This window comes from Macrosteles quadrilineatus, unplaced genomic scaffold, assembly GCF_028750875.1.
Source record: "Macrosteles quadrilineatus isolate MER2022 unplaced genomic scaffold, UCM_ALF_1.0 Scaffold_8__2_contigs__length_117827958, whole genome shotgun sequence".
NCBI classification, from domain to species: Eukaryota; Metazoa; Arthropoda; class Insecta; order Hemiptera; family Cicadellidae; genus Macrosteles; species Macrosteles quadrilineatus.
This window is the reverse complement of record NW_026542601.1, coordinates 93,865,666-93,892,453: the sequence shown is the minus strand read 5'-3', so window position 1 is coordinate 93,892,453 and position 26,788 is coordinate 93,865,666. Positions and strand designations below refer to the sequence as shown.

General features: G+C 36.8%; 1 protein-coding gene across 1 annotated transcript; it reads right to left on the bottom strand.

Annotated features, from left to right (window-relative positions):
- On the bottom strand, nt 1–26,788 carry LOC128999885 (conserved oligomeric Golgi complex subunit 4-like). Its single transcript, XM_054426634.1, has 14 exons — nt 26,326–26,788; nt 25,330–25,527; nt 24,525–24,702; nt 21,650–21,846; nt 19,813–19,969; nt 18,764–19,023; nt 17,056–17,189; nt 15,240–15,353; nt 13,932–14,142; nt 13,307–13,433; nt 10,412–10,539; nt 3,753–3,938; nt 2,067–2,287; nt 1–71 (listed from the first exon to the last, which is right to left on the bottom strand). The coding sequence occupies exons 1-14, from the start codon at nt 26,398–26,400 to the stop codon at nt 29–31; spliced, it is 2,229 nt and encodes a 742-aa protein (XP_054282609.1). The 5' UTR covers nt 26,401–26,788; the 3' UTR covers nt 1–28.

The window sequence follows — 26,788 nt, the reverse complement described above, 5'->3', positions numbered from 1 at the left end:
GCAGTATATTTAATTACTTATACATTATTTACAATTTCAATCTTCTTATATCTTCACTGCGGAAATCAGTCCTAGAATAATAAGACACTATCTTAGTAGAACTTGGATTGTTTTTTATGATCAGAAAAGTAGAGTTGAGGTCCCCAAAGGCCAAAAACATTATCCGTTCAAATTCATATATATTAGATATATGAATTTATATTCTGGTAGAACTTCAAACCCAGTGATATATAATATTATTGTTGTAACGATAAACAATCTAAAGATTAGTACATGTAATGGTGACCCTTTGAACTCCATAGATTATATTTTAATGATTCAGTTATTCACATTTTTATCATGTTTCCCGCTTTCCTCCTTATGCACCAATGCACCTAAAAATGTAAATTCTTTGAAACATGATTTCGGTGACACACACTATAAGAGTATGCTTAAAGTAACAAAATGTCTGATTTGAGGTGCAACTCAACCAGAACTTCTACTTCCACTTGAGCCTAACTGTCTGCTGCACTATAGTTCGGTCACAATATTTAGACGGTTTTAGGGGAAGGGAAATAATACAAGGCATGTTTTTTAAGTAAGTACCGTTTTTAAATTTCTCCGTTCCAGACTTGTTATTATTATTTTACTTGTTAGTATTTACTGATATCATTGTAATTGTATTTATTTTTATTGACGCTGTTCATTGTACCACCTTTGTACAAAAAATATGAATATGAATATATGAATATAGAACTGAAATGGCTTTCACACCTTTAGCACTTAAAAATCTAATTTCAGCGTGTACTTCACAGTCGGCGGCAGTCTCAATTGGCGGAACCATTTCGAATGCTTGAAACCGGTTGTAAACACGGCCGATTGTTGCCAAATTTCCGGCGCAGGATTGCCAATAGATGCACATACAAAGCACAAAAATGTCAAAAATGCCAATCGCAGTGCTGGAACGGAGAAATTTATAAACGGTACTTACTTAAAAAACATGCCTCGTAGCTCAATAGCTGATTAACCCTCCGAGGGTCACGCGTCAAAAAATAGACGCACAACACACTTTGTGTAGGGTCACGCGTCGAGTTTAAGACGCACAAACATCGTTTACGGCGAAGGCTCTATGACTGACTGAATCGGATTGAACTGGATCGAGTTAGGTATCGTTCTTTCCGTAATATTCTAAGCTTTCTCCAGAGGCCTGTCTCTAAGCGCTATTCATTTTAGTTCCGAAAATATTGTAGCAGACAGCTGACGTGCGTGTATTTGTAAACAGCTAGGTTCCCCCGGACCGATGACTGATGTGTTTTATTACGTTTATCATTGTTTTAGTGTTAAAAATCAAAAGTAGTGATATACGTGGTGCATTATAAGAAGATTTAAGTGGTTTTGAAGTGCTGGTTGATGATCCTGAAGAAGTAGGTAGTGATATTGATGTAAATTATCAGCCAGATTCCTAGCTATGGTTAGGCTATGCATTCTTAGCTAAACGCTATGTACTGAAATCCGTTTTTCGCTCATAACTTATTTATTTGATAACTTACCTCGCTATATGATTATATATTTGTAATCCTCATTAAATTTAAAACAAAGTGGCTATTTTCAAATATTTATAGGCCTATAATTTATACAATTTCATTGAGCGCGAACTTATTTTTTTTTGAAAATTTTTGAAATTATATTTTTTTTACCTAAAAATTTTTTTTTTTTTTTAAATGTTCCTTATGTTTTATATATAATATTGAAGCCCATGATTTTCCAAACAAAATGGTATATAGAACATTAGAATTAACATTGTTTTAAGCTTCTCAGATCCGTTTTAATAAAACCTTGCAAAGGGGCCAAAAATAGGTGGACATTAAGGCCTAAACTATGGACACTCGGAGGGTTAAGGAACATACATTAAATACAAAAAAAGTGGTGGGGGAACTTCCCCTCAAACTGCCTAAATATTGTTAACGAAGTAGAACAACACTAGTGAATGAAACACCCAGCCTGGTGGATACAGCCTGTTTTTCCACAACACAGTGTGCTTTCTAGGGGAGTATTATTATGCTTACTATAAGTAATGTGTAACTGACCTCAGAGCCATGAACTGTCGAACCTCATTGGCGGTGAGACGCCATGGGAGTGAGCCGGCCTCGGAGCCCCAGTAATCTGTGATCTCCGACGCCTTCTCAAGGTTGAGTACCGTCGCAATCTGCGTCAGTCGTGCAAACTTGTCACGCACCGACCAAGACGTCGCACTGTTCAAGTAACTCACCAGCGATCGTACTTCCTTGTCCAGTGCTAGACCTCCCAGCTGTTGACATAATTTTAAATATCAAGTTATGACACATAACGGAAGCAACATTGCTATTGCAGTAAATAGTTCAAATGTTTCCTCTAATCCAGATTACTTTTACTAAAAGTGGGTTTGACCTAGGACCACACTTAAGTTCTTCATTGTGAAGGAAAATTTATTTCCAATAAATATATTGGATCAGGTTGCTGTTTTATCCAATCATAAATTAGTATTTAGTTAAATCCTTTTATAGAAATAACTGTTTGTGGTAAACATTTTTTAGATAATACTTTTTATATATGCTTAGTTTATGCGGCATAACAATTTGACTAAATTATTTGTACCCATTTGACTAATACTTTCAAAAATAAAGATTTCTTTCTAAGTTAATTTTTTTAATGGGGCTGCTGCAGGGGTATTGCATGAAAGAAATATTGAAGGGGGGATGCTTTGGATTTCCCAATAATTATTATTTATTTTTAAGAATAAGAATATTTTACGTTTGAAGCCTCTTTATAGCTGACAAACACAAACTAACAATAAATGAATGTTTCTCACACATTATTCAGTTGACTTCCACTACACTGTACTGATCAATAAATATTAGATTTGCAGCCTCTTTTTATTGATTTTTAATACTACTCACAACCAAGGAAGAAATTTAAGCCTTGAATTACTGTGTACTAGGGATGTCACACCCGCCCCTCCTTATATTCTATCAATATCCCATCAGCAAATTTGAGGGATAGTTTGGATTATGTATTTATTATAAGATTATTGACAACCAATAATCACAAGCTTTATGGGCGGCTGTGACTAATTAAAAATAAGCCAAACAATACTCCATAACACAGGAAGCATCGCCAACCCTTCGTTGATTTCATTTGAGCGCTAAAGACCGAAATTAAATTATTCTATTATAATTGTGAGCAAAGTTATGAAGCTGGAATAGTGCGATCTAGCCTCGGACAATGTACGTCCTGCCGACATCAGCACGGTCAACGGCACTAGCCTCGACCAACTCTGACGCTCTGATTGGCTGAGACACCTCAGGCCTTCAGCATTGCATCAATTTTTGAGTAGTTGCGCGTGAGATCTAGAAGTGTTAATTACGCAGTAGCTCGTCCGTCCGCTCGCCCCTTTTAAACAATGTAAATTTTTGTATTATCATAATTAGATTATAAATCCAAATTGGTAATTGTAACTAAATTACACCATTGTGATTAGTTGTGAACCCCAATTGACAAATGTTATTTAATCGATGTTTCTGCCGTGTGTGATCTAGTGTTAAAATTAAATTAACGCCCCTGGGCGGCTGCATCAGTGTTTGATCATCCACAAAGGGTTGTATAGTTATTTAAAGTGTCTTCTATAAAAAAGGCAACAACAGGAAATCCTTCTTGGTATACTAAACAATATTATTCTGTGGGCCTGGTCTAAAAACTAAAACAGAATAAATCAGAAAACGATAAACAAAGCTTACCCGATTAAACTCTGACTTTGAAACCACTTTTTCCATCTGGCCTGTAACTTCAGTGACTAGTATTCCCACCAAAGCGTCAAAATTTGTAGGAGTCAGTTTGTTTTTGAACTCTGACAGTAAACCATCGAGATTGGCTATGAGACTTCTAACAAATGGTTCATTCGCTTCGTAGCTAGAGAACTCTTCCTGGAAAAGCAAAAAAAGTATTTAAAATATCCCATCACAGCAAATCTGCAGAAAAAAGCAAATTTAACTTTGATTGGACTTTCACTAAAATATTTCCATAAACAAGTCATGTTTCTTCCACATTCAAATAACATCAGATTTAGTACTTAGGTTTGCTTACATAGGTTTGCAAAGTAACAAGTTTAGTTTTTTACCAAATGTTAATATTATAGGATTAAATAAATTTGCAAAAAATTTATCAACATAAATCTATGAACAAGCAAACTACAAAAGTTTTCTTATTCTCCATAAGAATAAAATGAAAAATTTTAATTGTAGGCAATTTCTTTTCTATTTTCTCTATAGTATATAATTTTTTATTGTACAGCAATACTTCAGTATACAAAATGATTAGTTTTTAAGCCCTACATACATGATGATCATAATGAAAATTTGGCATTTCCATGTTTTAAGGGGAAAATATTTGAAAAAATCAATTTAAAAAATATCAAACCCCACGATTGTTCCTTAGACCCAATCTTGCTATTTGCAAACTCATTTAAGTTTATCCTGCCCAACACCTTCTTGCTAAATTTAATCAAAATCTGTCCAAAATTACTTGATTTATCAAGTTCACAGGCTTATAGTTTTCAGGGCCGCGTCAGTGGAGCCCTGGGCAAACCCAAGAGCAGCGTCCCCTTTTTTCTTAGAGCTGGCAGGTGGTGGTTTTTGGGCACCCACCACCGGCGTCCCTGGGCATATGCCCATTCTGCCCGTTTATAAAAGCGGGCCTGATAGTTTTATATACATTATATAAACATTTTAATAAATAGTGTTTTTGGACTCTGGGTACATATAAAAGTGAATTAGTCCCAGGTCTAGGTCCTGCCAAGCCACCAACAGTAATTCGCTAAAATGTGTTCAGTTGAGATAGAATAATCATGAAAAAGAGAGACCCCTTATTGTATTGAGTATAGGTACATTATAAGTTAATGTGGAAATGTTATTACAACGGTTTTTTTTTACTCTGGATCACTGTATTGTCTGAAAATGGTCCTTTAAGTAACTAATGTTGACAAGTACAAATTAACTTTAGAATACCTGGGTAAACATCCCATATAAGAACCAAATGTAGCTAATTTTTAATTCAAATAGAACATAGTTTAATAAACCGCTCACAGAATAGACAATTGACTGCTGATGTAATTGACTAATTTCTGTCAAAAACACAAACTATCTTACCAAATTAAACTGATGGAACAACTTATTGTGAGCTATAGCAACTGTTATGACCCATCAACTAAGATAGCAACAAACACTAAGGTAGAAAATAAAGTTTTAGACACTAGCGCATTGTGTCTGGCAAATTTTTATTCTTATTATTTTTTAAATTTCATACTACCTCATTAGTAATTAATTACTAAAGCCACAAGAATAATTTAAATTATGAAAATAAACAAATGGTTTGATAACCAGATTAAAAACATTTTAAGTAATACCCCCGCCGCAGCAAACCTGCAGACTAAGCAAATTTCAACTTGTCTGATTAAATTTTTACTAAAATATTTCCATAAATAAGACATATTTATTCCCAATTTAAATAACATTAAATTTAACAAGTGCTTAGGTTTGCTGCTACGGGGAAGGTAAAAAGTGTTTTTTGACCATATGTCAATAGTATAGGATGAAATAAATAAATTTGCCAAATTTTATCAATCAATATATATCCATAAACAAGTAAACTACAACAGTTTTCATTTTCTCCATAAGAATAACATGGGAATTTTAAATTACACTTTTTCTTTATTTTCTCTGTGACCGTTAGGCATACAACAGCGCTTCAATATACTAAATTATTGCTTTTTTTAAGCTCTACAAAATGGTTGAGAAAGAAATTGCAAAACTTTTTGTTTTTAGGGTAAAAAATGGGAAAAACCCATTTTTACCCCATAAAACCCCCCCCATAAACCCCTGTTCCCATGGTCCGATTATGCTGTTTCGCGAACTAGTTCAAATAAACGTAGGTTTACACGTTTGTACCAAATTTCATCAAAATCGGATCATTTTTGCTTGAGTTATCGCGCTAACGGACACATATATAAATATATATATATACATATATGAATTTGAACGGATGGTGTTTTAGTCCAGCATCTATAGGGGGTTGAGTATGCACTGAAAGTGTAACTCTTTTTGACTTTTGATTGTTGTTGGGGGCATCTTGGAGATGACAAAAACCGATGTTGTCGCCCTCCCAGCAGGTGCACAACTTGGGTGGGAGGGGGGGAAGGTGCTCTGAGACGCGTTCTAGAAAATCGCTTATATCTCGTGAACTAGACACGATAGAAACAAGCTCTAAACGGCATTGTATTACCAACTTCATCTGCTTTAAAAAAAGTATCCAGGAAAAGTCCAGTATATATGATATTAGTTGAGTTATATAACAATTTATTTAAAATTTTGAATAAAACCCCTAAAAAACGTTAAATTATCCATTAAAATCCCTTTAAAACAACATAAAGTACAGTTTCTCATCGTGCATAATATGTTTTACACGCTAAAGTGACTTTATATGGTAATTATATCGAAATATTACAAGGTTATGCGAGGTTTCCGATGAAGCGGCACGGTGACGAGGGTGACGCCGCTGCGCGGCAGAAATCGACGTGTTGTACAGACTTGTAAAAATTGGTTATGTACCGAATGTGTAACGCATTTGACTTTTGATTGTTGTTGGGGGCACCTTGGAGATGACAAAAACCTATGTTGTCGCCATTCCAGCAGGTGCACAACTTGGTGGGAGGGGGGGAAGTAGCGTTGAGGCGCGTTCTAGAACATCACGATAGAAACCTGTTTAAAATGACATTGTATTACAACCCGCATCTGCTTTAATTATTGTACAATGAAAAATCCCATATCAATGATAATAATTGAGTTATTTAACATTTTATTTGAAATTACAAATTATAAGTCAAAATACCGTTTATCTACCTATATAACTCTCATAAAACAATAAATAGTACTGCGTTTGGAGTGCATTCTATGTTCAACACACGAATTACAAAAAATTAAGTGTACTGTACTTTCCTTAAAATAATATGTACGGTGTTCTCGAGTTTGCGAGAAAATAATTATAAGCTGTTTTTAACACTAGTCTATTTTAAATATAAAATTCAAACAAAAATCTAGGTACAACTACCAAAGAAAATGCTTCAGTTTGAAATGTATGCGGTTTTTATTAAAAGAATATTAAAATAGACTTGGAAATGCTGTACTTCATTTTAATACTTAACTACCATATAAACTGCACATAAGAAAACAATGGATACTATTTCAACGGTCATCTTGTTTGAAACGGTCTTAATGATGAGGATTTCTACAATTTTTAAAACATTTTCAGTAGGAGCAGCAGGATGACTTGTTTGAAAAGCAGCTACAAGTTGATATAGAACAAGTCTTGTATTTACATGGCTTTAGAAAATTTTTAGGAGCCGGGGGCAGGGTCATAATAAGGGGGCACAATTTTCCTGAGCGGTCTTTGAAAAATCCGTACTGGAATGGATCGAAAGGCTCTATTTCTGCTGTCAAGGACTTTTCCCAAAAATATAGTTGGGCACTACACCGTAACAGGTGTAATTTGAAGCTGCCTGGTGTGCAAGGCATTTTACTAATGTCCTTGACGGCAGATGGATTAGTTGTGATTTCTATGTAGCAGGTGTCATTGCAGGTGCTTCCTTTTCTTCTTAATCCTGCTGCTCCTACTGCAAATGTTTTAAAAATTGTAGAAATCCTCATCATTAAGACCGTTTCAAACAAGATGACCGGAATAGTATCCGTTGTTTTCTTATATGTTGTTTATTTGGTGGTTAAGTTTTAAAATGAAGTACAGAATTTCCAAGTCTATTTTAATATTCTTTGAATAAAAACCGTATACATTTCAAACTGAAGCATTTTCTTTGGTAGTTGTACCTAGATTTTTGTTTGAATTTTATATTTAAAATAGCCTAGTGCCTTAATGTTTTGTAATTCGTGTGTTGAACATAGAATGCACTCCAAACACAGTACTATTCATTGTTTTATGAGAGTTATATGGGCAAATAAACGGTATTTTGACTTTAATTTTGTAATTTCAAATAAAATGTTAAATAACTCAATTATTATCATTGATATGGGATTTTTCATTGTAAAATATTTAAAGCAGATGCGGTTTGTAATACAATGTCGTTTAAAACATATTTCTATCGTGTCTAGTTCACGAGATATGAGCGATGTTCTAGAACGCGCCTCAACGCTACTTCCCCCCCTCCCACCAAGTTGTGCACCTGCTGGAATGGCGACAACATAGGTTTTTGTCATCTCCAAGGTGCCCCCAACAACAATCAAAAGTCAAAAGCCGTTACACTTTCGGTACATACCCAATTTTTACAAGTCTGTACTACACGTTGATTTCTGCCGCGCAGCGGCGTCACCCGCGTCACTGTGCCGCTTCATCGGAAACCTCGCATAACCTTGTAATATTTCGATATAATTACCATGTAAAGTCACTTTAGCGTGTAAAACATAATATGCACAATGAAAAACTGTACTTTTTGTTGTTTTAAAGGGGTTTTAATGGATAATTTAACGTTTTTTAGGGGTTTTTATTCAAAATTTTAAATAAATTGTTATATAACTCAACTAATATCATATATACTGGACTTTTCCTGGATATATTTTTAAAGCAGATGAAGTTGGTAGTACAATGCCGTTTAGAGCTTGTTTCTATCGTGTCTAGTTCACGAGATATAAGCGATTTTCTATAACGCGTCTCAGAGCACCTTCCCCAAGTTCCCCCCCAAGTTGTGCACCTGCTGGGAGGGCGACAACATCGGTTTTTGTCATCTCCAAGATGCCCCCAACAACAATAAAAAGTCAAAAAGAGTTACACTTTCAGTGCATACTCAACCCCCTATAGATGCTGGACTATTTTTGGTCTCTGGGGACCTCAAAACGAAAAAGTAAATCGGTCCCGGGTCTAGGTCTTACCATGAGACCTACGGTAATAGCTTATTCCCTATATGGGGAATTCGCTAATATTCCCTATATGGGAAATTCGCTAAAATGAGGTTTTGATTAATTTATCATAGCCTAGTTTGTATTGTAACATTGTTTTACAAAAGATAAATCCTAGATACTATTTTTTTTTTATTGGAGTGGGATTAGTGGGAATGGAATCAAATGTTTAATACAAGTACTGTAGTTTTATTCGAGGTATTACATTTTGTTATGCAAATTTTAGTCTATTGAAATAACATAACTAACATGATCTGAAATTAAAAAAAAAAACTTCTTTAATATTCAAAATAGCCTACATAAATCTGCCGCCCTGGGCTGCAGCTCCTTCAGCCCCCCCTAAATCTGCCACTGAACTATGGGTCCAGTATTTTCGAGCAAGTATTTTAGTACTCGGCTCGACTCAAGATTATTATTTTTATAATGTTTTAGGGAGAACATAATAAAAATAAATCACAAAAAACTGGTGTCTATAAATTATAATGTAATGTTATAATGTAATAAGTTTTACATACGGGCAAACAGGTAGATCTTCACTAGGCCCAATCCCCGAATAAATCCTCAAAAACCAAGTTACGCGAGTTCATTATGGACGAAGAACATAGCACCGCAAATATTTAAAATAACATTGAGACAGTTGAAGTTTTCAGCAAAGGTTTTACTTTTGACACCCTTGAAGAATTTCATATTTATAGGGAACTAAAAGAGGAAAACAATAATGTATTCAATAGAAAAATAAATTACAGTTCACACTTAATTTTTAATAAAATCATCCAGACATCTCAAGTTCGTCCATCTTCAACTAACTACTGACACCCCTCTGCAGGACGAGTCCATGTCCCAAGGTACAAGGGTTTTTTTTTTTTTTAAGAGGTTGGCGGCCTTATTTAACCTTGCATTTGCCCGTCCACATAGACTAACCCCGTGCGTGGATCGTATACAGCAAAGCAAGGAGTGAAAAAAATGTGAAAAATAAAATGTTTTCGGCTGTGACCAGGATCCGAACCGACGACATTGCTGCCTTGGGCTCGAAGTCCGCGACGCTACCGACTGAGCCATAGACTCACTATCTTATTTTATTCTATGGAGGTTTCAAAACATAAATAAAAATTACATTGATTATGTACAGCCAATTTGTACAGTAAATAAATTTTATTTATTTTTGGTGTCTAGGGTTTTGTTTAACAAGGTCCTTAACTTAATAAATTAGTTGAAGTAAGAAGAATTATGTGTTCCTTATAATTACAAAATTTCAAGATTAAATCTCTTAGAGCTCACAGTTAACCAAAGTCTGTTCATGCTTGTTTGTGAACTTGTTTAAATAAACATAGGATTAAAACAGATGGTGTTTTTGGCCTTTGAGGACATCAAAAGAAACAAAAAACTGTCCCGGGGCTAGGTCTTACGATGAGACCTACGGTAATAGAAATCTCATGGTTTACCTCGGTAAGATGATGACTAAGAGTGAGGAATGTATCCACCCAAGGCGCAATTCGAGGTTTGATTGCCGACACCCTCAGTTGCTGCAGGCCAAGGTCCACTATGGCACCCATAGATGCTGTCACAGTTCCTAATCAACCAAAACTGTTACTATATAAAAGTCATCAATTTTTAAAAGATTCTGTCTCATATACTATTGATAGGATTGAAATTATTGAGCGGAGCGAGCGAAGCTCTTATACGTCGACTTTTATGCATTTCGTAATACGCAAACTCCTCCTAGACGGCTGAATCAATCGTTTTCAAATTTTGCATGGTGATAAAGACCATATCGGTGAGTGCCAACATGTATATAGCGTTAAAAAAGTCTCTCAGGAATCCGCCCCACTGGGTCTCAAAGTTTCAATGTAATCCTTATGGAAGCAGTATTTGACACATAAACAAAGACATATGATCAGCTGTTGACTTTTAAATGCAGTAGATAAATAAATAGCTGTTAGCATTATTCCACAGATATTAGAACATAAATGGTGGTATGGATCATAAATATAATCAAATGACGACACGAGCTTGAGGTCCGTGACGTAGGAAGTGGTGGGGGAAGTAGTAAAGGTGAGCAGTCTGGAGTGTGGAAACTGTTTAAGACGATGAGATTTAGGTAGGTATCTGCATTCCTAAAATTATATGGGAAGGGAGGAAACAGGTCCGCAACGTAGGAAGTGGTGAAGGAAGTAGTCAAGGCGAGCTGTCCGGAGTGTGGGAACTGTTTATGACAATTAGATTAAGGTATCTGCATCCTAAAATGCTATTGGAAGGGAAGGAAACTCCGCGACGTAGGAAGTGGTGAAGGAAGTAGTCAAGGCGAGCTGTTCGGGGTATGGGATCTGTTTATGACCATTAGATTAAGGGTTTTGCAATCCCAAAATGCTATGGGAAGGGAGGAAAACAGGTCCGCGACGTAGGAAGTGGTGAAGGAAATAGTCAATGCGAGCTGTCTGGAGTGTGGAAACTGTTTATGACCATTAGATTATGGTATCTACAATCCTAAAATGCTATGGGACGGGAGGAAAACAGGTCCGCGATGTACGAAGTGGTGAAGGAAGTAGTCAAGGCGAGCTGTCCGGAGTGTGGGAACTGTTTATGACAATTAGATTAAGATATCTGCAATCCTAAAATGCTATTGGAAGGGAAGGAAACAGGTCCGCGACGTAGGAAGTGGCGAAGGAAGTAGTAAAGGCGAGCTGTTCGGGGTATGGGATCTGTTTATGACCATTAGATTAAGGTATTTGCAATCCTAAAATGCTATGGGAAGGGAGGAAAACAGGTCCGCGATGTAGGAAGTGGTGAAGGAAATAGTCAAGGCAGGTCTGGAGTGTGGAAACTGTTTATGACTATTAGATTATGGTATCAAAATTCCTAAAATGCTTTGGGACGGGAGGATAACAGGTCCGCGATGTACGAAGTGGTGAAGGAAGTAGTCAAGGCGAGCTGTCCGGAGTGTGGGATCTGTTTATGACCAATAGATTAAGGTATTTGCATTCTAATAATGCTAAGGGAAGGAAGGTAAACAGGTCCGTGACATAGGAAGTGATAAAGGAAGCAGTAAAGGCGAGTTTTTTGGAGTGTGGGAACTGTTTATGACGATTAGATTGAGGTATCTTGGTATCTACAATCTTAAAATTCTAAGGGAAGAGAGGGAGACAGGTCTGCGACGTAAGAAGAGGTGAAGGTAGTAGTAAGGTGAGCAGTGTGGAGTTTGGGAACTGGAAACAGTTTGTAGCAGTTAGATTAATGTATCTGCAATGCTGAAATGCTATGAGAAGGGATGAAAGCATGGCCAAGACGTAGAAAATGGTGAAAGAAGTAGTAAAGGCTAGCAGTGCGGAATGTGGGCAATGTTTGTGGCAATTAGATTAACGTATCTAAAATACTAAAATGCTATGGGAAGTGATGAAAACAGGTTCACGATGTAGGAAGTGGCTTAGGAAGTAGTAAAGTATGAACATATTGTGAGAACCGTCTGTGGCAGTTAGATTAATGTTTCTTCAATCCTAAAATGCTATGAGAAGGGAAGGAAACAGGCCCCACGACGTAGGAAGTAGTGAAGGAAGTAGTGAAAGCTGGCAGTGCAGAGTGAGGGAACCGTTTGGGCAGTTAGATAAATGTATCTAATACTTAAATGCTATGAGAAGGGATGGAAACATGTCTATGACGTAGGAAATGGTGAAGGAAGTAGTAAGGCTTGCAGTGCAGAGTGTGGGAAGTGTATTTGGCAATTACATTAATGTATCTGCAATCCTAAAATGCTATGGGAAGAGGGAAACAGGTCCACGACGTAGGGTATGGTGAAGGAAGTAGTCAAGGCGAGCTGTCCGGAGTGTGGGAATGGAATAATGTATATGCAATGCTAAAATGCTATGAGAAGAGACTGTAGACTGTAGGTTAAAATTATTATGAAGCACGAATCGTTACATATATCGATACGTATTCAATAGTTTACAATAGAAATTTACAACTGAGTTGACAACAGCTGAGTTTTACTCCATAGAGGCTAAAAACGAATTTTATTCCCTAAAGAGTAAAAATGCTACTTTAGACCCGCAAAGCATGCACCAATGACGACTGTTTTTACTGCAGTATAACAAAAACAATATAATATGAACCCTTGATGAATCCGCTCAATTTTGTGGATGCCTCTGCGAACGCCACCTAGTATTTTAATCATATATTCTTTACTATAAGAAGTGTAAGTGTACTAAGAAATATTGTTAGTTAATTCAGACTGGGCTTAGCCCAAGAGTTGCAATATTCTGTGCTATCCTTAGACACAAAATTTTTTTTATCATTAGATGATAATAAACATATATTGTAGAATAGGTAGTGAAAATCGTACTCACCAAGCCCTGCGAGACAGCTGTCTAGTTTAGCTCTCTCTTGATCTGAAGCTACTGGGATCTCTTGACACAAGCCTTTGCACAATGTAGTGACATATTCACAACTGACATCAGCATTGTTCAGGTACACCTAGACACAACACACTCTGTAAGATAAGAGAAACTTTTCTTTCTCAACTCCAAGATGTGTGACCTGTACTGGATAACCCCTTTCCCAAAGAAAGCGTCTTCAAAGATAGTCGGGCTCATGGAGTGTCAGTATCTTATGAGTAATGCAGCACATAAATACATGCACACTTCTTCCGTGGCAATAGACCAGCTGCTTCACAGTAAAGGGGACTTGAAGATATGATCAAATTTATTTGAGGCATAATGCTAATTGGATTGCAGAGTTTTGAGTCTACTGAATCTGGCCAAAATGTGACTTAATCTGTAGCCTGTTTAGACCAGCCGTTGCCAGTTTTTTTTACACATTTTTCCTTCAGATTGGCTTGCTAAAAAGATGTTGTGTCCTGAACTATCAGTTTACAGTAGTGCATAATCTTACTCACTGAATTTAACAATGTCAATTTTTTTAACTGGCTACAAACTTGACAGGGGAATGGGATGTCACCCTACTAAGATGTACCAGAAACGTGTTCCTAGCGTGTTCTGAGTCGGAGGGCTGCAGTCGGCCCTGCATGACCACGTTGTAAGCCTGTGTCAGGTCCAGGTAGCCACTGGGGTAGCCTAGTCTGAGTTGCTGCTTGAGCGCAGGACAAACTTCAGTTTCAAGCGCAGCACAGGCGTTGTTGATCACTGCGCACACTCCGTCCAGGTTCCCTGTGGAGGCTGCCCGCCTGCCAGACCAAAATCAGTCTTGTAAATGATTAAGTTTGAAAACACAATGCTAAGTTTTTTAAGGTTAGTTTTTTTTGCTTAAGTTCATTATGCACCGGATTGGTAGGTTCTCCTGGTGTGTAGGACTTTAATCTTCTATAAACCTATTGGTACAAGCATTCGATTCCCTCTACGAAACACATCTTAGCAGTACTATAGACTAACCAACACAAGTAGACTTCCTGTCGCATTGTAAATTTTGAAGCTCGTTTTTCATGTCTAGTTCATGTCTGGTGACACTAGTGGCTAGTGTTGACGAAATTTTGTTTCTATTATTTTAGAATTAATTTCATGATTTGTGCTTTACTGTTTGGTTATACAACTAGAGGGTGAGTTATTGTTTATGATTATATCGTTTTATTTGGTTAAACGGGGGTTTAAATGGCTGAAATAACAAGAAACAAATTGTAAACAAAACACAACCTCTATAGTGCACCGGACAGAACTAACAATACAATTGGCTTCAGCCGTTCCATAAGGATAGGAAATCTACTAAGGGAGTATGTTTTATGTATGGCAGAACTTAAAGAAGTTGCCTACTTTGCCTAGTGATTATTACTGTTACACAGGTCCTTTTAGCTTAGCTGGGTATGTTTTGAGGGTTTTTTTTCTCTAACAATATCAAGCAGTATGGATTTCATTTTTAAGTATTTCTAGTAAAGCTAGTCCACCAAAATGTTATTATCTAACGGCTGGTATTTATTGTTAGGTTATTAGGCTTACTTAGGTTATTAGGATTGTTAGGCTTATTAGTAGAGAGGCTAACCAACAAACGAAGAGAAGATTCTTTTCCTTTTCCCTCTGTCAAAAAAACGTTCCAATTACATAGCCTAACAACTAAGGCTACATAATTTTATTTTGTGCAAAATACTATCACACCATTGGAAACCTTGACTCTACAACATTTCTCTAAGAAATTGTAAATAAATAATGTTTGTCTTGCCTTGTCTTGTCAAGTGCTTAACATGTTATAAATTATGAATACATACCAGGTCGGAAGCAGTGTTTGTTTACATAAACAAATTATACAGTCTGGCTATGCAAAATCAAAACTGACCTGATACATTTCCTTACAATGAAGAATACATCATCAACCATACTGGACATGGTGGATCCAGCCTCAACAGTGTCCATAGCAACTGCTTTGTCAACACTCTGCAGCATGTAAAACCTGAAACATGGGGAAAGTTGAGTATCTGGTGTTGTGTGCATGGAACTCATCTAGCAAAGCATGGGGTGGGTCGGTAGCAAGCTGTGTTAAAGCATGTGAAACTAAACCCTCGGCAATGCTGCTGTGAAACCCTGAGCCCTGAGATAGCAACTCGCCACTTAGTTTTGCATATGATATTGATAAAGGTATAGAATAACTTGTTGGTAAAACATGCCTTGTTCTCATTCCTATAACTTGTGTAGGCTGCACGGCAATTTCCTTGAAAACTCGTAACAGGTAGAATTCGTACAGGGGTAAATTCAGACCGTAGACTCCCAGTAACTCCTGCATGCGACAGCACAGCTCATTGTTGTGAAACACAATGCTTACCTCTCTAGCTGTAGGTAGACTCCCAGTAACTCCTGCATGCGACAGCACAGTTCATTGTTGTAATACGCAATGCTTACCTCTCTAGCTGTAGGTAGACTCCCAGTAACTCCTGCATGCGACAGCACAGTTCATTGTTGTAATACGCAATGCTTACCTCTCTAGCTGTAGGTAGACTCCCAGTAACTCTTGCATGCGACGGCACTGCTCACTGTTGTGATACACAATGCTTGCTTACCTCTCTAGCTGTAGGTAGACTCCCAGTAACTCCTGCATGCGACAGCACAGTTCATTGTTGTAATACGCAATGCTTACCTCTCTAGCTGTAGGTAGACTCCCAGTAACTCCTGCATGCGACAGCACAGTTCATTGTTGTAATACGCAATGCTTACCTCTCTAGCTGTAGGTAGACTCCCAGTAACTCTTGCATGCGACGGCACTGCTCACTGTTGTGATACACATTGCTTGCTTACCTCTCTAGCTGTAGGTAGACTCCCAGTAGCTCCTGCATGCGACGGCACAGCTCACTGTTGTAATACGCAATGCTTGCTTACCTCTCTAGCTGTAGGTAGACTCCCAGTAACTCCTGCATGCGACAGCACAGCTCATTGTTGTGAAACACAATGCTTACCTCTCTAGCTGTAGGTAGACTCCCAGTAACTCCTGCATGCGACAGCACAGTTCATTGTTGTAATACGCAATGCTTACCTCTCTAGCTGTAGGTAGACTCCCAGTAACTCCTGCATGCGACAGCACAGTTCATTGTTGTAATACGCAATGCTTACCTCTCTAGCTGTAGGTAGACTCCCAGTAACTCTTGCATGCGACGGCACTGCTCACTGTTGTGATACACAATGCTTGCTTACCTCTCTAGCTGTAGGTAGACTCCCAGTAACTCCTGCATGCGACAGCACAGTTCATTGTTGTAATACGCAATGCTTACCTCTCTAGCTGTAGGTAGACTCCCAGTAACTCCTGCATGCGACAGCACAGTTCATTGTTGTAATACGCAATGCTTACCTCTCTAGCTGTAGGTAGACTCCCAGTAACTCTTGCATGCGACGGCACTGCTCACTGTTGTGATACACAATGCTTGCTTACCTCTCTAGCTGTAGGTAGACTCCCAGTAGCTCCTGCATGCGACGGCACAGCTCACTGTTGTAATACGCAATGCTTGCTTACCTCTCTAGCTGTAGGTAGACTCCCAGTAACTCCTGCATGCGACGGCACAGCTCACTGTTGTGATACACAATGCTTACCTCTCTAGCTGTAGGTAGACTCCCAGTAGCTCCTGCATGCGACGGCACAGCTCACTGTTGTGATACACAATGCTTACCTCTCTAGCTGTAGGTAGACTCCCAGTAGCTCCTGCATGCGACGGCACAGCTCACTGTTGTGAATCATCTTGTCTAACTTTTCTTGCTTGTCGGATCTCTCCGACACATCAGGAACACCAACCTCCAGGTCATTCTGTCACATCAAAGTTAATACTTTAAATAGCAGTACTTGAGTCTATTCATTTGAACATTTCATAAATAAAAAATTTAAAACAAACCCTCTAACAAAAACATAGCTAAGTACTTAGTTTTATAACTATACTTTTTGTATTTTAAAACCCTGCAGTCTGTCTAGATACTGGAGTCTGATCAAAAAATTAGTCAAAAGATATGCTAAAAACGTGTGTTGGTCTATTAAGTATTTGATAAAACAACAGTCTAGCTTTAAAAAATTAATACAAATTTTAAGTCATTATCATACATAACAAGTAATATATGATTGTTTTACTAAAAGTTACTCAGTTTATACCCTAGCACTTTTTGGATAGATCTTGTAAAAAACGCTAGCCAGTATCTTCCACATCTGTCCTTGTGGAAGACACTGAAATTATACAATGATTTGTCCCCTGGGGACTTTGTCAAGTGTAGGCTCAGTGTGCAACTCTCTTTCTCAACATTTAGAAGTCCTCCATGGGTGAAATATTGGGTATTTTATCTATATAATTAATATGCTACATGAAACTTTGTCGGTTTAACTCCTCAGACATTTTTCAATCGATTTTATCCATTGACGTCTCATTGGAAAGAGCGTGTCGCGTAGATTTGCAAACTGGCCTTAAATTTTTGAAAAAGTCTCTTGGGCTCTGCCCCAGTGGCTTTGAAAGTTCCCATGTTATCCTTATGAAGAACATAATTGTTTACATTTTGATCAGCTGTATAATTTAATTGCTGTTATTTATTTTTCAAAGAAACGCATTGAGTACATTTATTTACTATTTGAGTTTGTGTAAACATAGCCCCCAAGACGGATCGTGTTAGTATGGTTGTATCTTAAATTTGTGTATTTATCGATGTTTTGTGTTGCTATGACGGATCGTGTTAGCATGATTGTAACTTAAATTTGTGCATTTATCGTTGTTTTGTGTAGCTATAATTTGTTTATTTGTTATTTGTACATAGACAGGAGGCGTAATCGTGATAAAGACCGCAGCTACATAACAGTGGCGCGTAATATGCTTAACTCATCACAGTCAGCACCTGACCCTGGACAACCTCAACTATTAGGTTACAAATGCGCCATAACACTACCCCAAAACGACTTTTCGTTCTCAATTGGTCCTCTATCAATGACCTGTGTTGCCTGTATAGCGAGGCATTTTGAGAAGGAGAAAACCGACCGAAATACTTTAGGTTTATCAATAACCAAGATAAACATGGTCTGAGTTACACACCGGTAATCTTTGAGTTGACTCTTTTAAACTCATTGTATATATGACTGTTATTCGTTTTGAAATAAATCATGTAATACTTTGCAATTGCTCAAATTCGAGCAACATGTACACTAGTATGTATTATTTGTGTTCTATGGCCAAATAGTACCTTTTCTATAAAACAAGCAGCTAACCTTTTATTTACAAAAAAAATCCCAGGGTATCAAACATTTAGTTGAACAACAAGTTCTCTTGTCATTTTTTTGTGTATTTCACTAGGAACTTTCACTGTTAAGTAAAGTAGGATAGGCCCCTACACCAAACCCAAACCACTTACAGTAACTCTCCTCCTAACAAAACGTAGATACAGATGATATCTGGAGTGCATAATGGTGATTTCTCCGAGCAGCAAATCAATCTCCTTCGGATCGACAACTCCAGAAGCATTCATCTGACTTGTGCTACGCTCTATCTCGTTGATCATTGACACTCGACGCTCAAGAAGTCTTTGCTTGGAAAACTCCATGATGATAAGTTTACTTTGCTTGTCACATTCTTGTTGTAGAGCGGACACTACTTTGAACAACTTCCCGAAACCTGCAAAATTGTTCAGTTGGGAACATTGGAAACACACAAATTGTGTCACTGGAAAAATAAGAGTCTGATAACGTTTGTAAAAAGTAATTATTTGCAATGGTTTAGGATAAGCAATCATATTGTTCTTCATGTAGAGTAAATTAAGAGTTTTGCAGGGACTTTCTAAAATTCAAAATAAACAACTTTTTCTATTACACATTGCCAATGCATGTTCTAAAGGGGATTAATTTTTTCAAGCTTTTGTTTCACAGTCAGAAAAATTAGTTTGAGGGGACAGTATACCCTTTCAAGTTAAAGCAATCAAAACCCCAGTTAAACGTTTATGTATCAGTATTTATCTGTATTTTACATATTATTTTTAAATAAATGTTTTTTTTTAATGTCAGCAATTGAACCCGTCTTGTTAAATTTTTATACACTAACTATTAAGCTAGCAAAACATAAAATGAGTGGGTTTAAATGTTTATACACTAACTAAAAGCTAGCAAAACATAAAATGAGTGGGTTTAGTTTTTTATGACATATACTGACTCTGCCTGAAGTCCTGAAAATTCTAAACTGGTACTCAATTTCAATAATTCCAAGGAAAATGTGTCCCAGCATTTTGTTTACTACATAAATTTGTTGTTACCAAAAATGAACTTCCAATGAAATCAAAGGAAATAAATTCATGCTCGCAAATGTAAATAATACCCTTATTTACAGCTAAGTGGCTTAAAATAATACTTAAACAGTTTTCTTTAGAGAAAAATTAAAAAAGAAATAAATACAACCAAAACTGAGACTCGCCATAGTACGTTTCCACAAGTGGTTGATGTATCTCCACAACTCGAGCAATTTCTTCAAACAGCAACATTAGAGTGTCTGCGTAGATCACATTAGCCCTCTTATCTGACGAACTAGTCTTCTGCGCACTTCTTAGGTTTTTAAGTGATGTTGCTTCCAGCTGAAATCAAATGTCTAATGTCAAATATGTTCTTTACAAAATCTCTTAAATAGGCTGGAAATTCTAAAGCCTAGTCTACTTCATGCAAGGGAGTTAAAATTCTTGTGTTAAGATACAAAACACAAGTAATGTGACTTATGATGTACTGTATTTTGCCTACGCATTGGGCATGCAAATCTTGGATGAAGTTAAAATAATTTCACTACTGATCAAAAGCTTATTCTATTTAAATAATGTAAATAGGTGTTATATCTTTTGGAAATTTAATAAGCTTATCCAATTATCCAGAAATATGGTACAAAATAATAAAAACTCATACCATAGGAAAAACCATATATATATGCTACATAATTTACTCTTTGCCACACTACATAGTAAAAAACTCCTTTCTGTACTCTTTTTAGACCAGAGTATCTGTTGTTTAGAAAAAGAAAGGAGCCGGTTAAGTTAGCTGGAGTATGGTAAACACAGCTGGAGTACGCAACAGAATACAACAATGCTATGCTGTCAACCAAGCTACCTCCTTCCTCCTCAGGATGTAAAAAAACGTCCACCGCAACAATGCAAATACTGCGTTAACCCTCCTAGTGTTAAGTGACCCAATAGCGATGCATAACACACCCGCTGCGTTGTTATGTGTCGACACATCGACTCACAAACATAGTTTACTGCGAAAGCTCTGGGACTGAATTGGATTGCACTGAATAGAGATTGGTATCATTGTTTTCGGCTGATTCTAAGCTTTCTTCCAATGTCTGTTTCTAGACGCTGATTATTTCCGTGCCAATCATATTATAGCAGACAGATGACTTTCGTATTGTAAACAATTTGGTTAACCTCAGATCGGCGACTTATGTGATTTATTGTTGTTTTAGTGGTAAAAATGAACAGTAGTGATATACCTAATGCATTAGAAGAAGGTATAAGTGGAAGGGCTGGTTGATGATTCTGGAGAAGTAGGAAGTGACATTGATTGATGCTAATTATCCTTCAGATTCAGAGATATCGTGTTATTAGACTTTTTTGTCAGGGAGTGGAGAGGAGTACCGGTATGTAACAGATTTTAATGATTTAAAGACATCAGATGTAGTCGATAATCTTGATAGTGAACAAGACCCTAAAGAACTTAGGCCTAGGCCAATAAAGCAAAACATAGAACCTTTGGATAGGGTACAAATTACATAATATTTAGGGTACGGTTTACATAATACCAACTTATTCAAATAAACTTTAAGAAGCATAAGCTGTAATTAACAAAATTGGTCCACTAGAAGTATAGATTGAGGTGTAGGCAGTTAAACAAAAATATCTCTAATTCAGTATTTACTAACAACTATAAATTTGGAAGTTGCTTAGCTTATTTACAAATAAGCTTTAAAAGGGTGAGGAAATCGACCAAAGTGGATGTAATATTCTGAAAGAAAATAAAATTTACGACAAATTACTACCATGAATTTCTTCAAAATACTCAATAAAAGCAGCCAGAAATAATTAATGGAAAAACAAAGGAAATGCAGTATTTCTTCCATGAATAAAATTAATAACAATTAACAAGAATATGACCTTTTCCTTCGCCAGAACTCAATTTCCAGTTAGTATATTGACAAGACACTAGCTACTGCTGTAAGCAATAAATGATTTGATTTGCGTAAAAGAGATAGGCTAATTGAGTAATCATACCTTTGAGCATAAAAAGGCAGAGAACCTCTCCAAACCGTAGTCATGCATGTTCAACAGCGGAAACAGTTTGAAGAACCGTTCAACTGAAGCCAGATCATCTGCGGCTACAGCTTCATTGAACCGCAGAGTGATTATATTCTGCAGCTGACCTGCAGCATTGCGCAGCAGAGACAAGGAGTTGCTGACAGTTGCACAATCTAGATAAACATTAATTTAATGAATGATATTGTAATCTCCAGGAAAACCATTTCCAAAGGTAACCTTATCCATTTTGCATCATATAAGGAAAGCTTAATACGTTCATTACCGATTGTCACATATATGCGACGCTGCGGGCATTGCCACAGACAGAGGTATACATTTTAATATTACACATAGACCGGGTGTCACTTGGCTAACAGTACACGCAGACGACGGGCCAGTGATGCAGCAAGGTAAAAAACAGTTTTGTCAGCTATCATATGACGTCACTAATCATCATATCCACAGACCAAGTGACGCAAAAGTGCGACAGATATCCCTGTAGACCACTGGAGAGAATTCACGGCCTTCAAATAGACCGTTTCGAAGATATAAGCTTTTTAATAACATTGGAACACGGACACAAATATGCGTTGTCAGTCTATTAATGTGACCAGCCGACGCATATATGGGACAGCAGTCTATGGGTGGAAACCGGCTATCGCTTATATGCGTCGCTAGTCCATATGAAAGAAAATTTGTCTAGCCTACTATTGCAGTAGTGAACGTGTTAAAAAGGCATATATAGCATTGGTAAAATAGTTGGCGTTTGGTGTTTAGACAGGGTACATATATGAGAGTATTCCAATATGGTTTTGGATGTCTTTTCTCTCGGGTGATCCAAATTTAGTAAGATACTGCTACAGTTTCGGACATCAAAGGAATGTTCCATCTAGCCGATGTAGATGGAATCAATTAAAATATACACATCGGCTTGATGACAACCCTCAACTTGCAGCTATATGCTCTTAAATGATTCTAACTCATTACCATTATAAACTTGCAAATGACAAAAATCAAAAAGCTTCTTCCTACTTTATACTCAAATAAAACAGCACCACAGTTCTGAAATTAGAAATGCAAAAGAAGAATGTTTAAATTATCTCAGAATCTTTAAATGCGTGTAAAGCCTCGTGGGGGATTGTTAATGAACACCGCAAGCAAAATCCTGACCCCATTGCTGTGGCGTCACCTGATGACCTTAATGATTTTTTTGTTAAAGTAGCGGACAACATAATCTCTAATTTGCCTTTGTTACAGCACCAAGACCCCATTGACAACTTGACGATTTTTCGTCGAACCATTCACTAACCCATTGGAAAAAGGTGAGTGAAAAACTACCTACTAGCATAGTCAAAGGCTTTAAAGACTCAACTTGCCAAGATTTTAACGGACTGATAACCTCCATACTTAAAGGGTATAGATGAAATAGTAAAACCACCAAATTTCCTGATAAATTTATGTCCAAGCAATAGTATTTTTCCGGACTGACTTAAAATAGCAAGAACCATCCCAATTTTCAAAAAAGGGCGACCCATCTGTGCTGTCCAATTGCTGGAACGGGCCTAAGACTGGTTCAACTTGAACCGATCCAAGACAAATGAGAACAAAACCCATCCGCTGCTGTGCACCCTTAAGCTTGACGTACAATTAGACAAAGCTTTGAAACTTCTTACGTTTTAGCTGGACCTCAAGCTAAGTTGGAATAAACACATCGAAGGTATATGTACTGAACTATATAAATTATTCTGTCTTTTAAGAAAGCTTCGATACGTCATCACGAGGCCCTATCTATTAAATGTGTATCACGCTCTATTCCATGGCCATGTCACCTATGGCATAGCAATGTGGGCACACGCACCTCTAACTCAGGACATACTCCTCATACAGAAGAAGGTGGTAAGAGTTATAACATCCTTAGACAACAATGAACACTGCATGCCTCTCTTTATGGGGTTAGGAATACTAACAGTGAACAGCCAATGTGTCCTAAGCACTCTGTTACTCCTTGAAGACAACCAACCACCACAGTTTTTAAAAGAGGGAAAGCCAGCATAGCTATAGCACTCGCAAGGACCACAAACTAGATCTTCCACGGTGTAGGCTTAGCCACCCTCTTAAAAGCTTCCCTTCCTCAACAATCAAAATCTTTAATACGCTGCCGTAAAGAGTTCGAGAGATTTGGACAGTGCAATGTTCAGGGCAGTACTGCACGGTCATGTGGTTGCTAGACCCCTCTATCCATTAGAGGAATTAAAGGAAGTGCCACTGAAGGTCAGTTGAAAACAGCAGCAATAGGTTAGGATATAAAAAATCTCCACAGCCCAATTAATAGGGCTTATGTGTTTATTTTGCAAGAAGTATGTAAATATAATTTTTTTGTTTTAAACATGTATATAGTATGCTAGTTTGTGCCTTTGACGCAATCTATCCAACATTGTCAGTCAAGGATTAAGGACACAAGTATCAAGTACCGGTACATAACATTTGTTTAATGTGACTGAAATACCTAATGATGGACTCTTAGAGACTGAACCATTAGTAGTCTTCCTACTAAAAACATTAAAGCGTTTACAATAAATCTATAATCCAGAAGCTAAGTCAACATTAAATAATATGTTTTCCATTTTCCCCTTGAAAGATATTCTAACCTTTTCTCACAATGCAGCTAAAATGGTATTCTATGAACGCACTGTTTAGAATACAATTTGATCTAAAACTTTACCAAGCAAAAGGTTAATTTTTAATAAACAATTTTGAAGTAGTCTAGAAGACTCAATTATTTTATGTTTTGTATAGTTTAAAATATAACTAGCATTGGTTAAAACCAAACTTGTAGAACACAGTGACAAACCTTGCTGCATGTCGTCTGCCGTCTGTTCTAACAAGCTCTGGTCCATGGTGAGGAAACGATGGACATGAGCTGATGCCTTCTCATAGTCGTCACCAGACAGAGCTGCAGTAACTCCGTCCGAACACAGCTGAAGGTCTAACAAGTCATGCACTCTCTGTTGACACTCGGAAACTCGGCTCTGAGTAAAAAAAATGTTGTGATATATCTTGTTATACGTTTTACCTAATCTAAACCTATAATGATATGATTTTAGATCAACAATAAACTCCAAAATAAATTTCCAATGTTGACTACCTATTTAATTAGTTGTTCTCCACTTGTAGAATCCATAAAGTAAATAACAAACAATTTTAAACTTTATACAGAGTAGATTAAGGCCAACTATCATTGACTATAACCCTACTAGATAGGCCTAGACATACAGTAAGATTCATGAACAAAGAATGTAGCCTACGGATTATCAATGAAGACTGGCTTTGGAGACCTGAGAAGATGAAGACTTCAGTTGGCACACGCTTTTTATAGTAGGCTGAGAAGTAAAAATATTATAAATTTGAATAATCCATATACGTACAAATTAAGCACCAGGACATAATTATTGACGAATAAACGTTAAAATTAGCTCAATATAACAAAAGATGAAGTATTTGCGCAATGAATTAGGTATAGAGGATCAACTGAAGCACCTGCTGGTACACGAGGCTTGAATGGCCACTTAACTTGTTCACTAGAAACTCAAACATAAATAGCTTAAATAAAAATACTTCTACCTACGACTTATGACTTGCTCATGAAATTTACTCACCCGTGCATTGTCCAACTGTCGAACTTTGGCACTGACGTTCTCTGCTAAAGTAGAAATGAAAGTTATCATTTCAGATAGCTGTAATGCATCTGAATGTATTACCTGAAGATTAGGCAAGACTTTAGTGATTCCTCTTACTTTGGCATCCAACTGACAATGACGAGATAAAAGCATGTCCAACTCTTTTTTAACTTCTTCCTGAAACACAATTTACATAAATATATATATATTTATCCAGCAACAGCATAAGGACATAATTTTAAATTATTATAAATAAGAGCATGGAGATAAGAGGAAAATAATAAAATTAAAAATTATAGTTAGGCCTAATAAAAAACCCCTAAAACGCCAGGTGAACAGATATTATGTGGCAACTCTGCTGAAATTACCTTGATAACAAAATTATTTTTCTAATCCCCTCGAGACTTTTTTTATTGAGGTTCTACTGTACGTTATTGGTATAATTTGGGTCCACCTGGAGCCTATTACTGTAGATTAGACCTTGATGACATGCATGAAAAAGTGAATAGGCCAAGGCCTTATATTTAAGATTAAGATATATATTGTGATTGATGATAGCCTAAATGGTAACTTGGAGTGCACATTACCTCGGTAGTCACCCGCCAAGTTTTATTTTGAAATATTTAAAATTTTATTCCTTGAAAGGGTTAGACTTCCGTATCTGTTGTCAAAAACAACCGAATAAAAATAGCGATAGATATATCGATTATTTTATTCGATATTTCGTTTGGTTAGTTAAAGGTTAAACTTACCTAACTACTTAACCAAACAATATATCGAATGAAATAAATGAATGTATCGAATAATTGCATTCAGTTGTTTTTGACAACAGATACGGTAGTGTCTTAGTTGTTGTGATACACAAGTCTTACTTGTTTGTTGTAAATAACCTTAGTGGTAAGTTAGCTGTACTAATCGGCTACTTTTAAGTGATGAAACTCAACTATGATCCAGCACAGATAATAAATGACTTACTTCTTCTTTGGTTAAAGAATCATAGGCTTCTCTAATTTTATCAGGGGTTGACAGATCTTCATGTTGTGACTCCATTGCTTCAGATATCTATATTATTAATACGTTTTATTTATAACATGAAAAACTGGCAATCGTAACAAAACTCACAACATTAGCACAAAATGAATGGGTACAAAATTTCAGTTTGGAGTGAGATGTTTGAACTTGAACTCATGTTTCCCAACCATAGGCTATATTAAGGTAGGCTTAGGTTTTACATTATACCAATAAACAATGAACAACCTAAAGACTTATAAGCCTAGGCCTAGTTACAAAATTGTAATAAATTCCTTGCAATGTCACAATAACAAATTAAAGAACACTGTTTAGATGGATCAGTTTATTATGTGTCACTTTTAACCTTCCTTACTAGTGTGTTATGTTTGTGTTTACTGTTCTGTTTGTTTGTTTGGTATATGTTTGT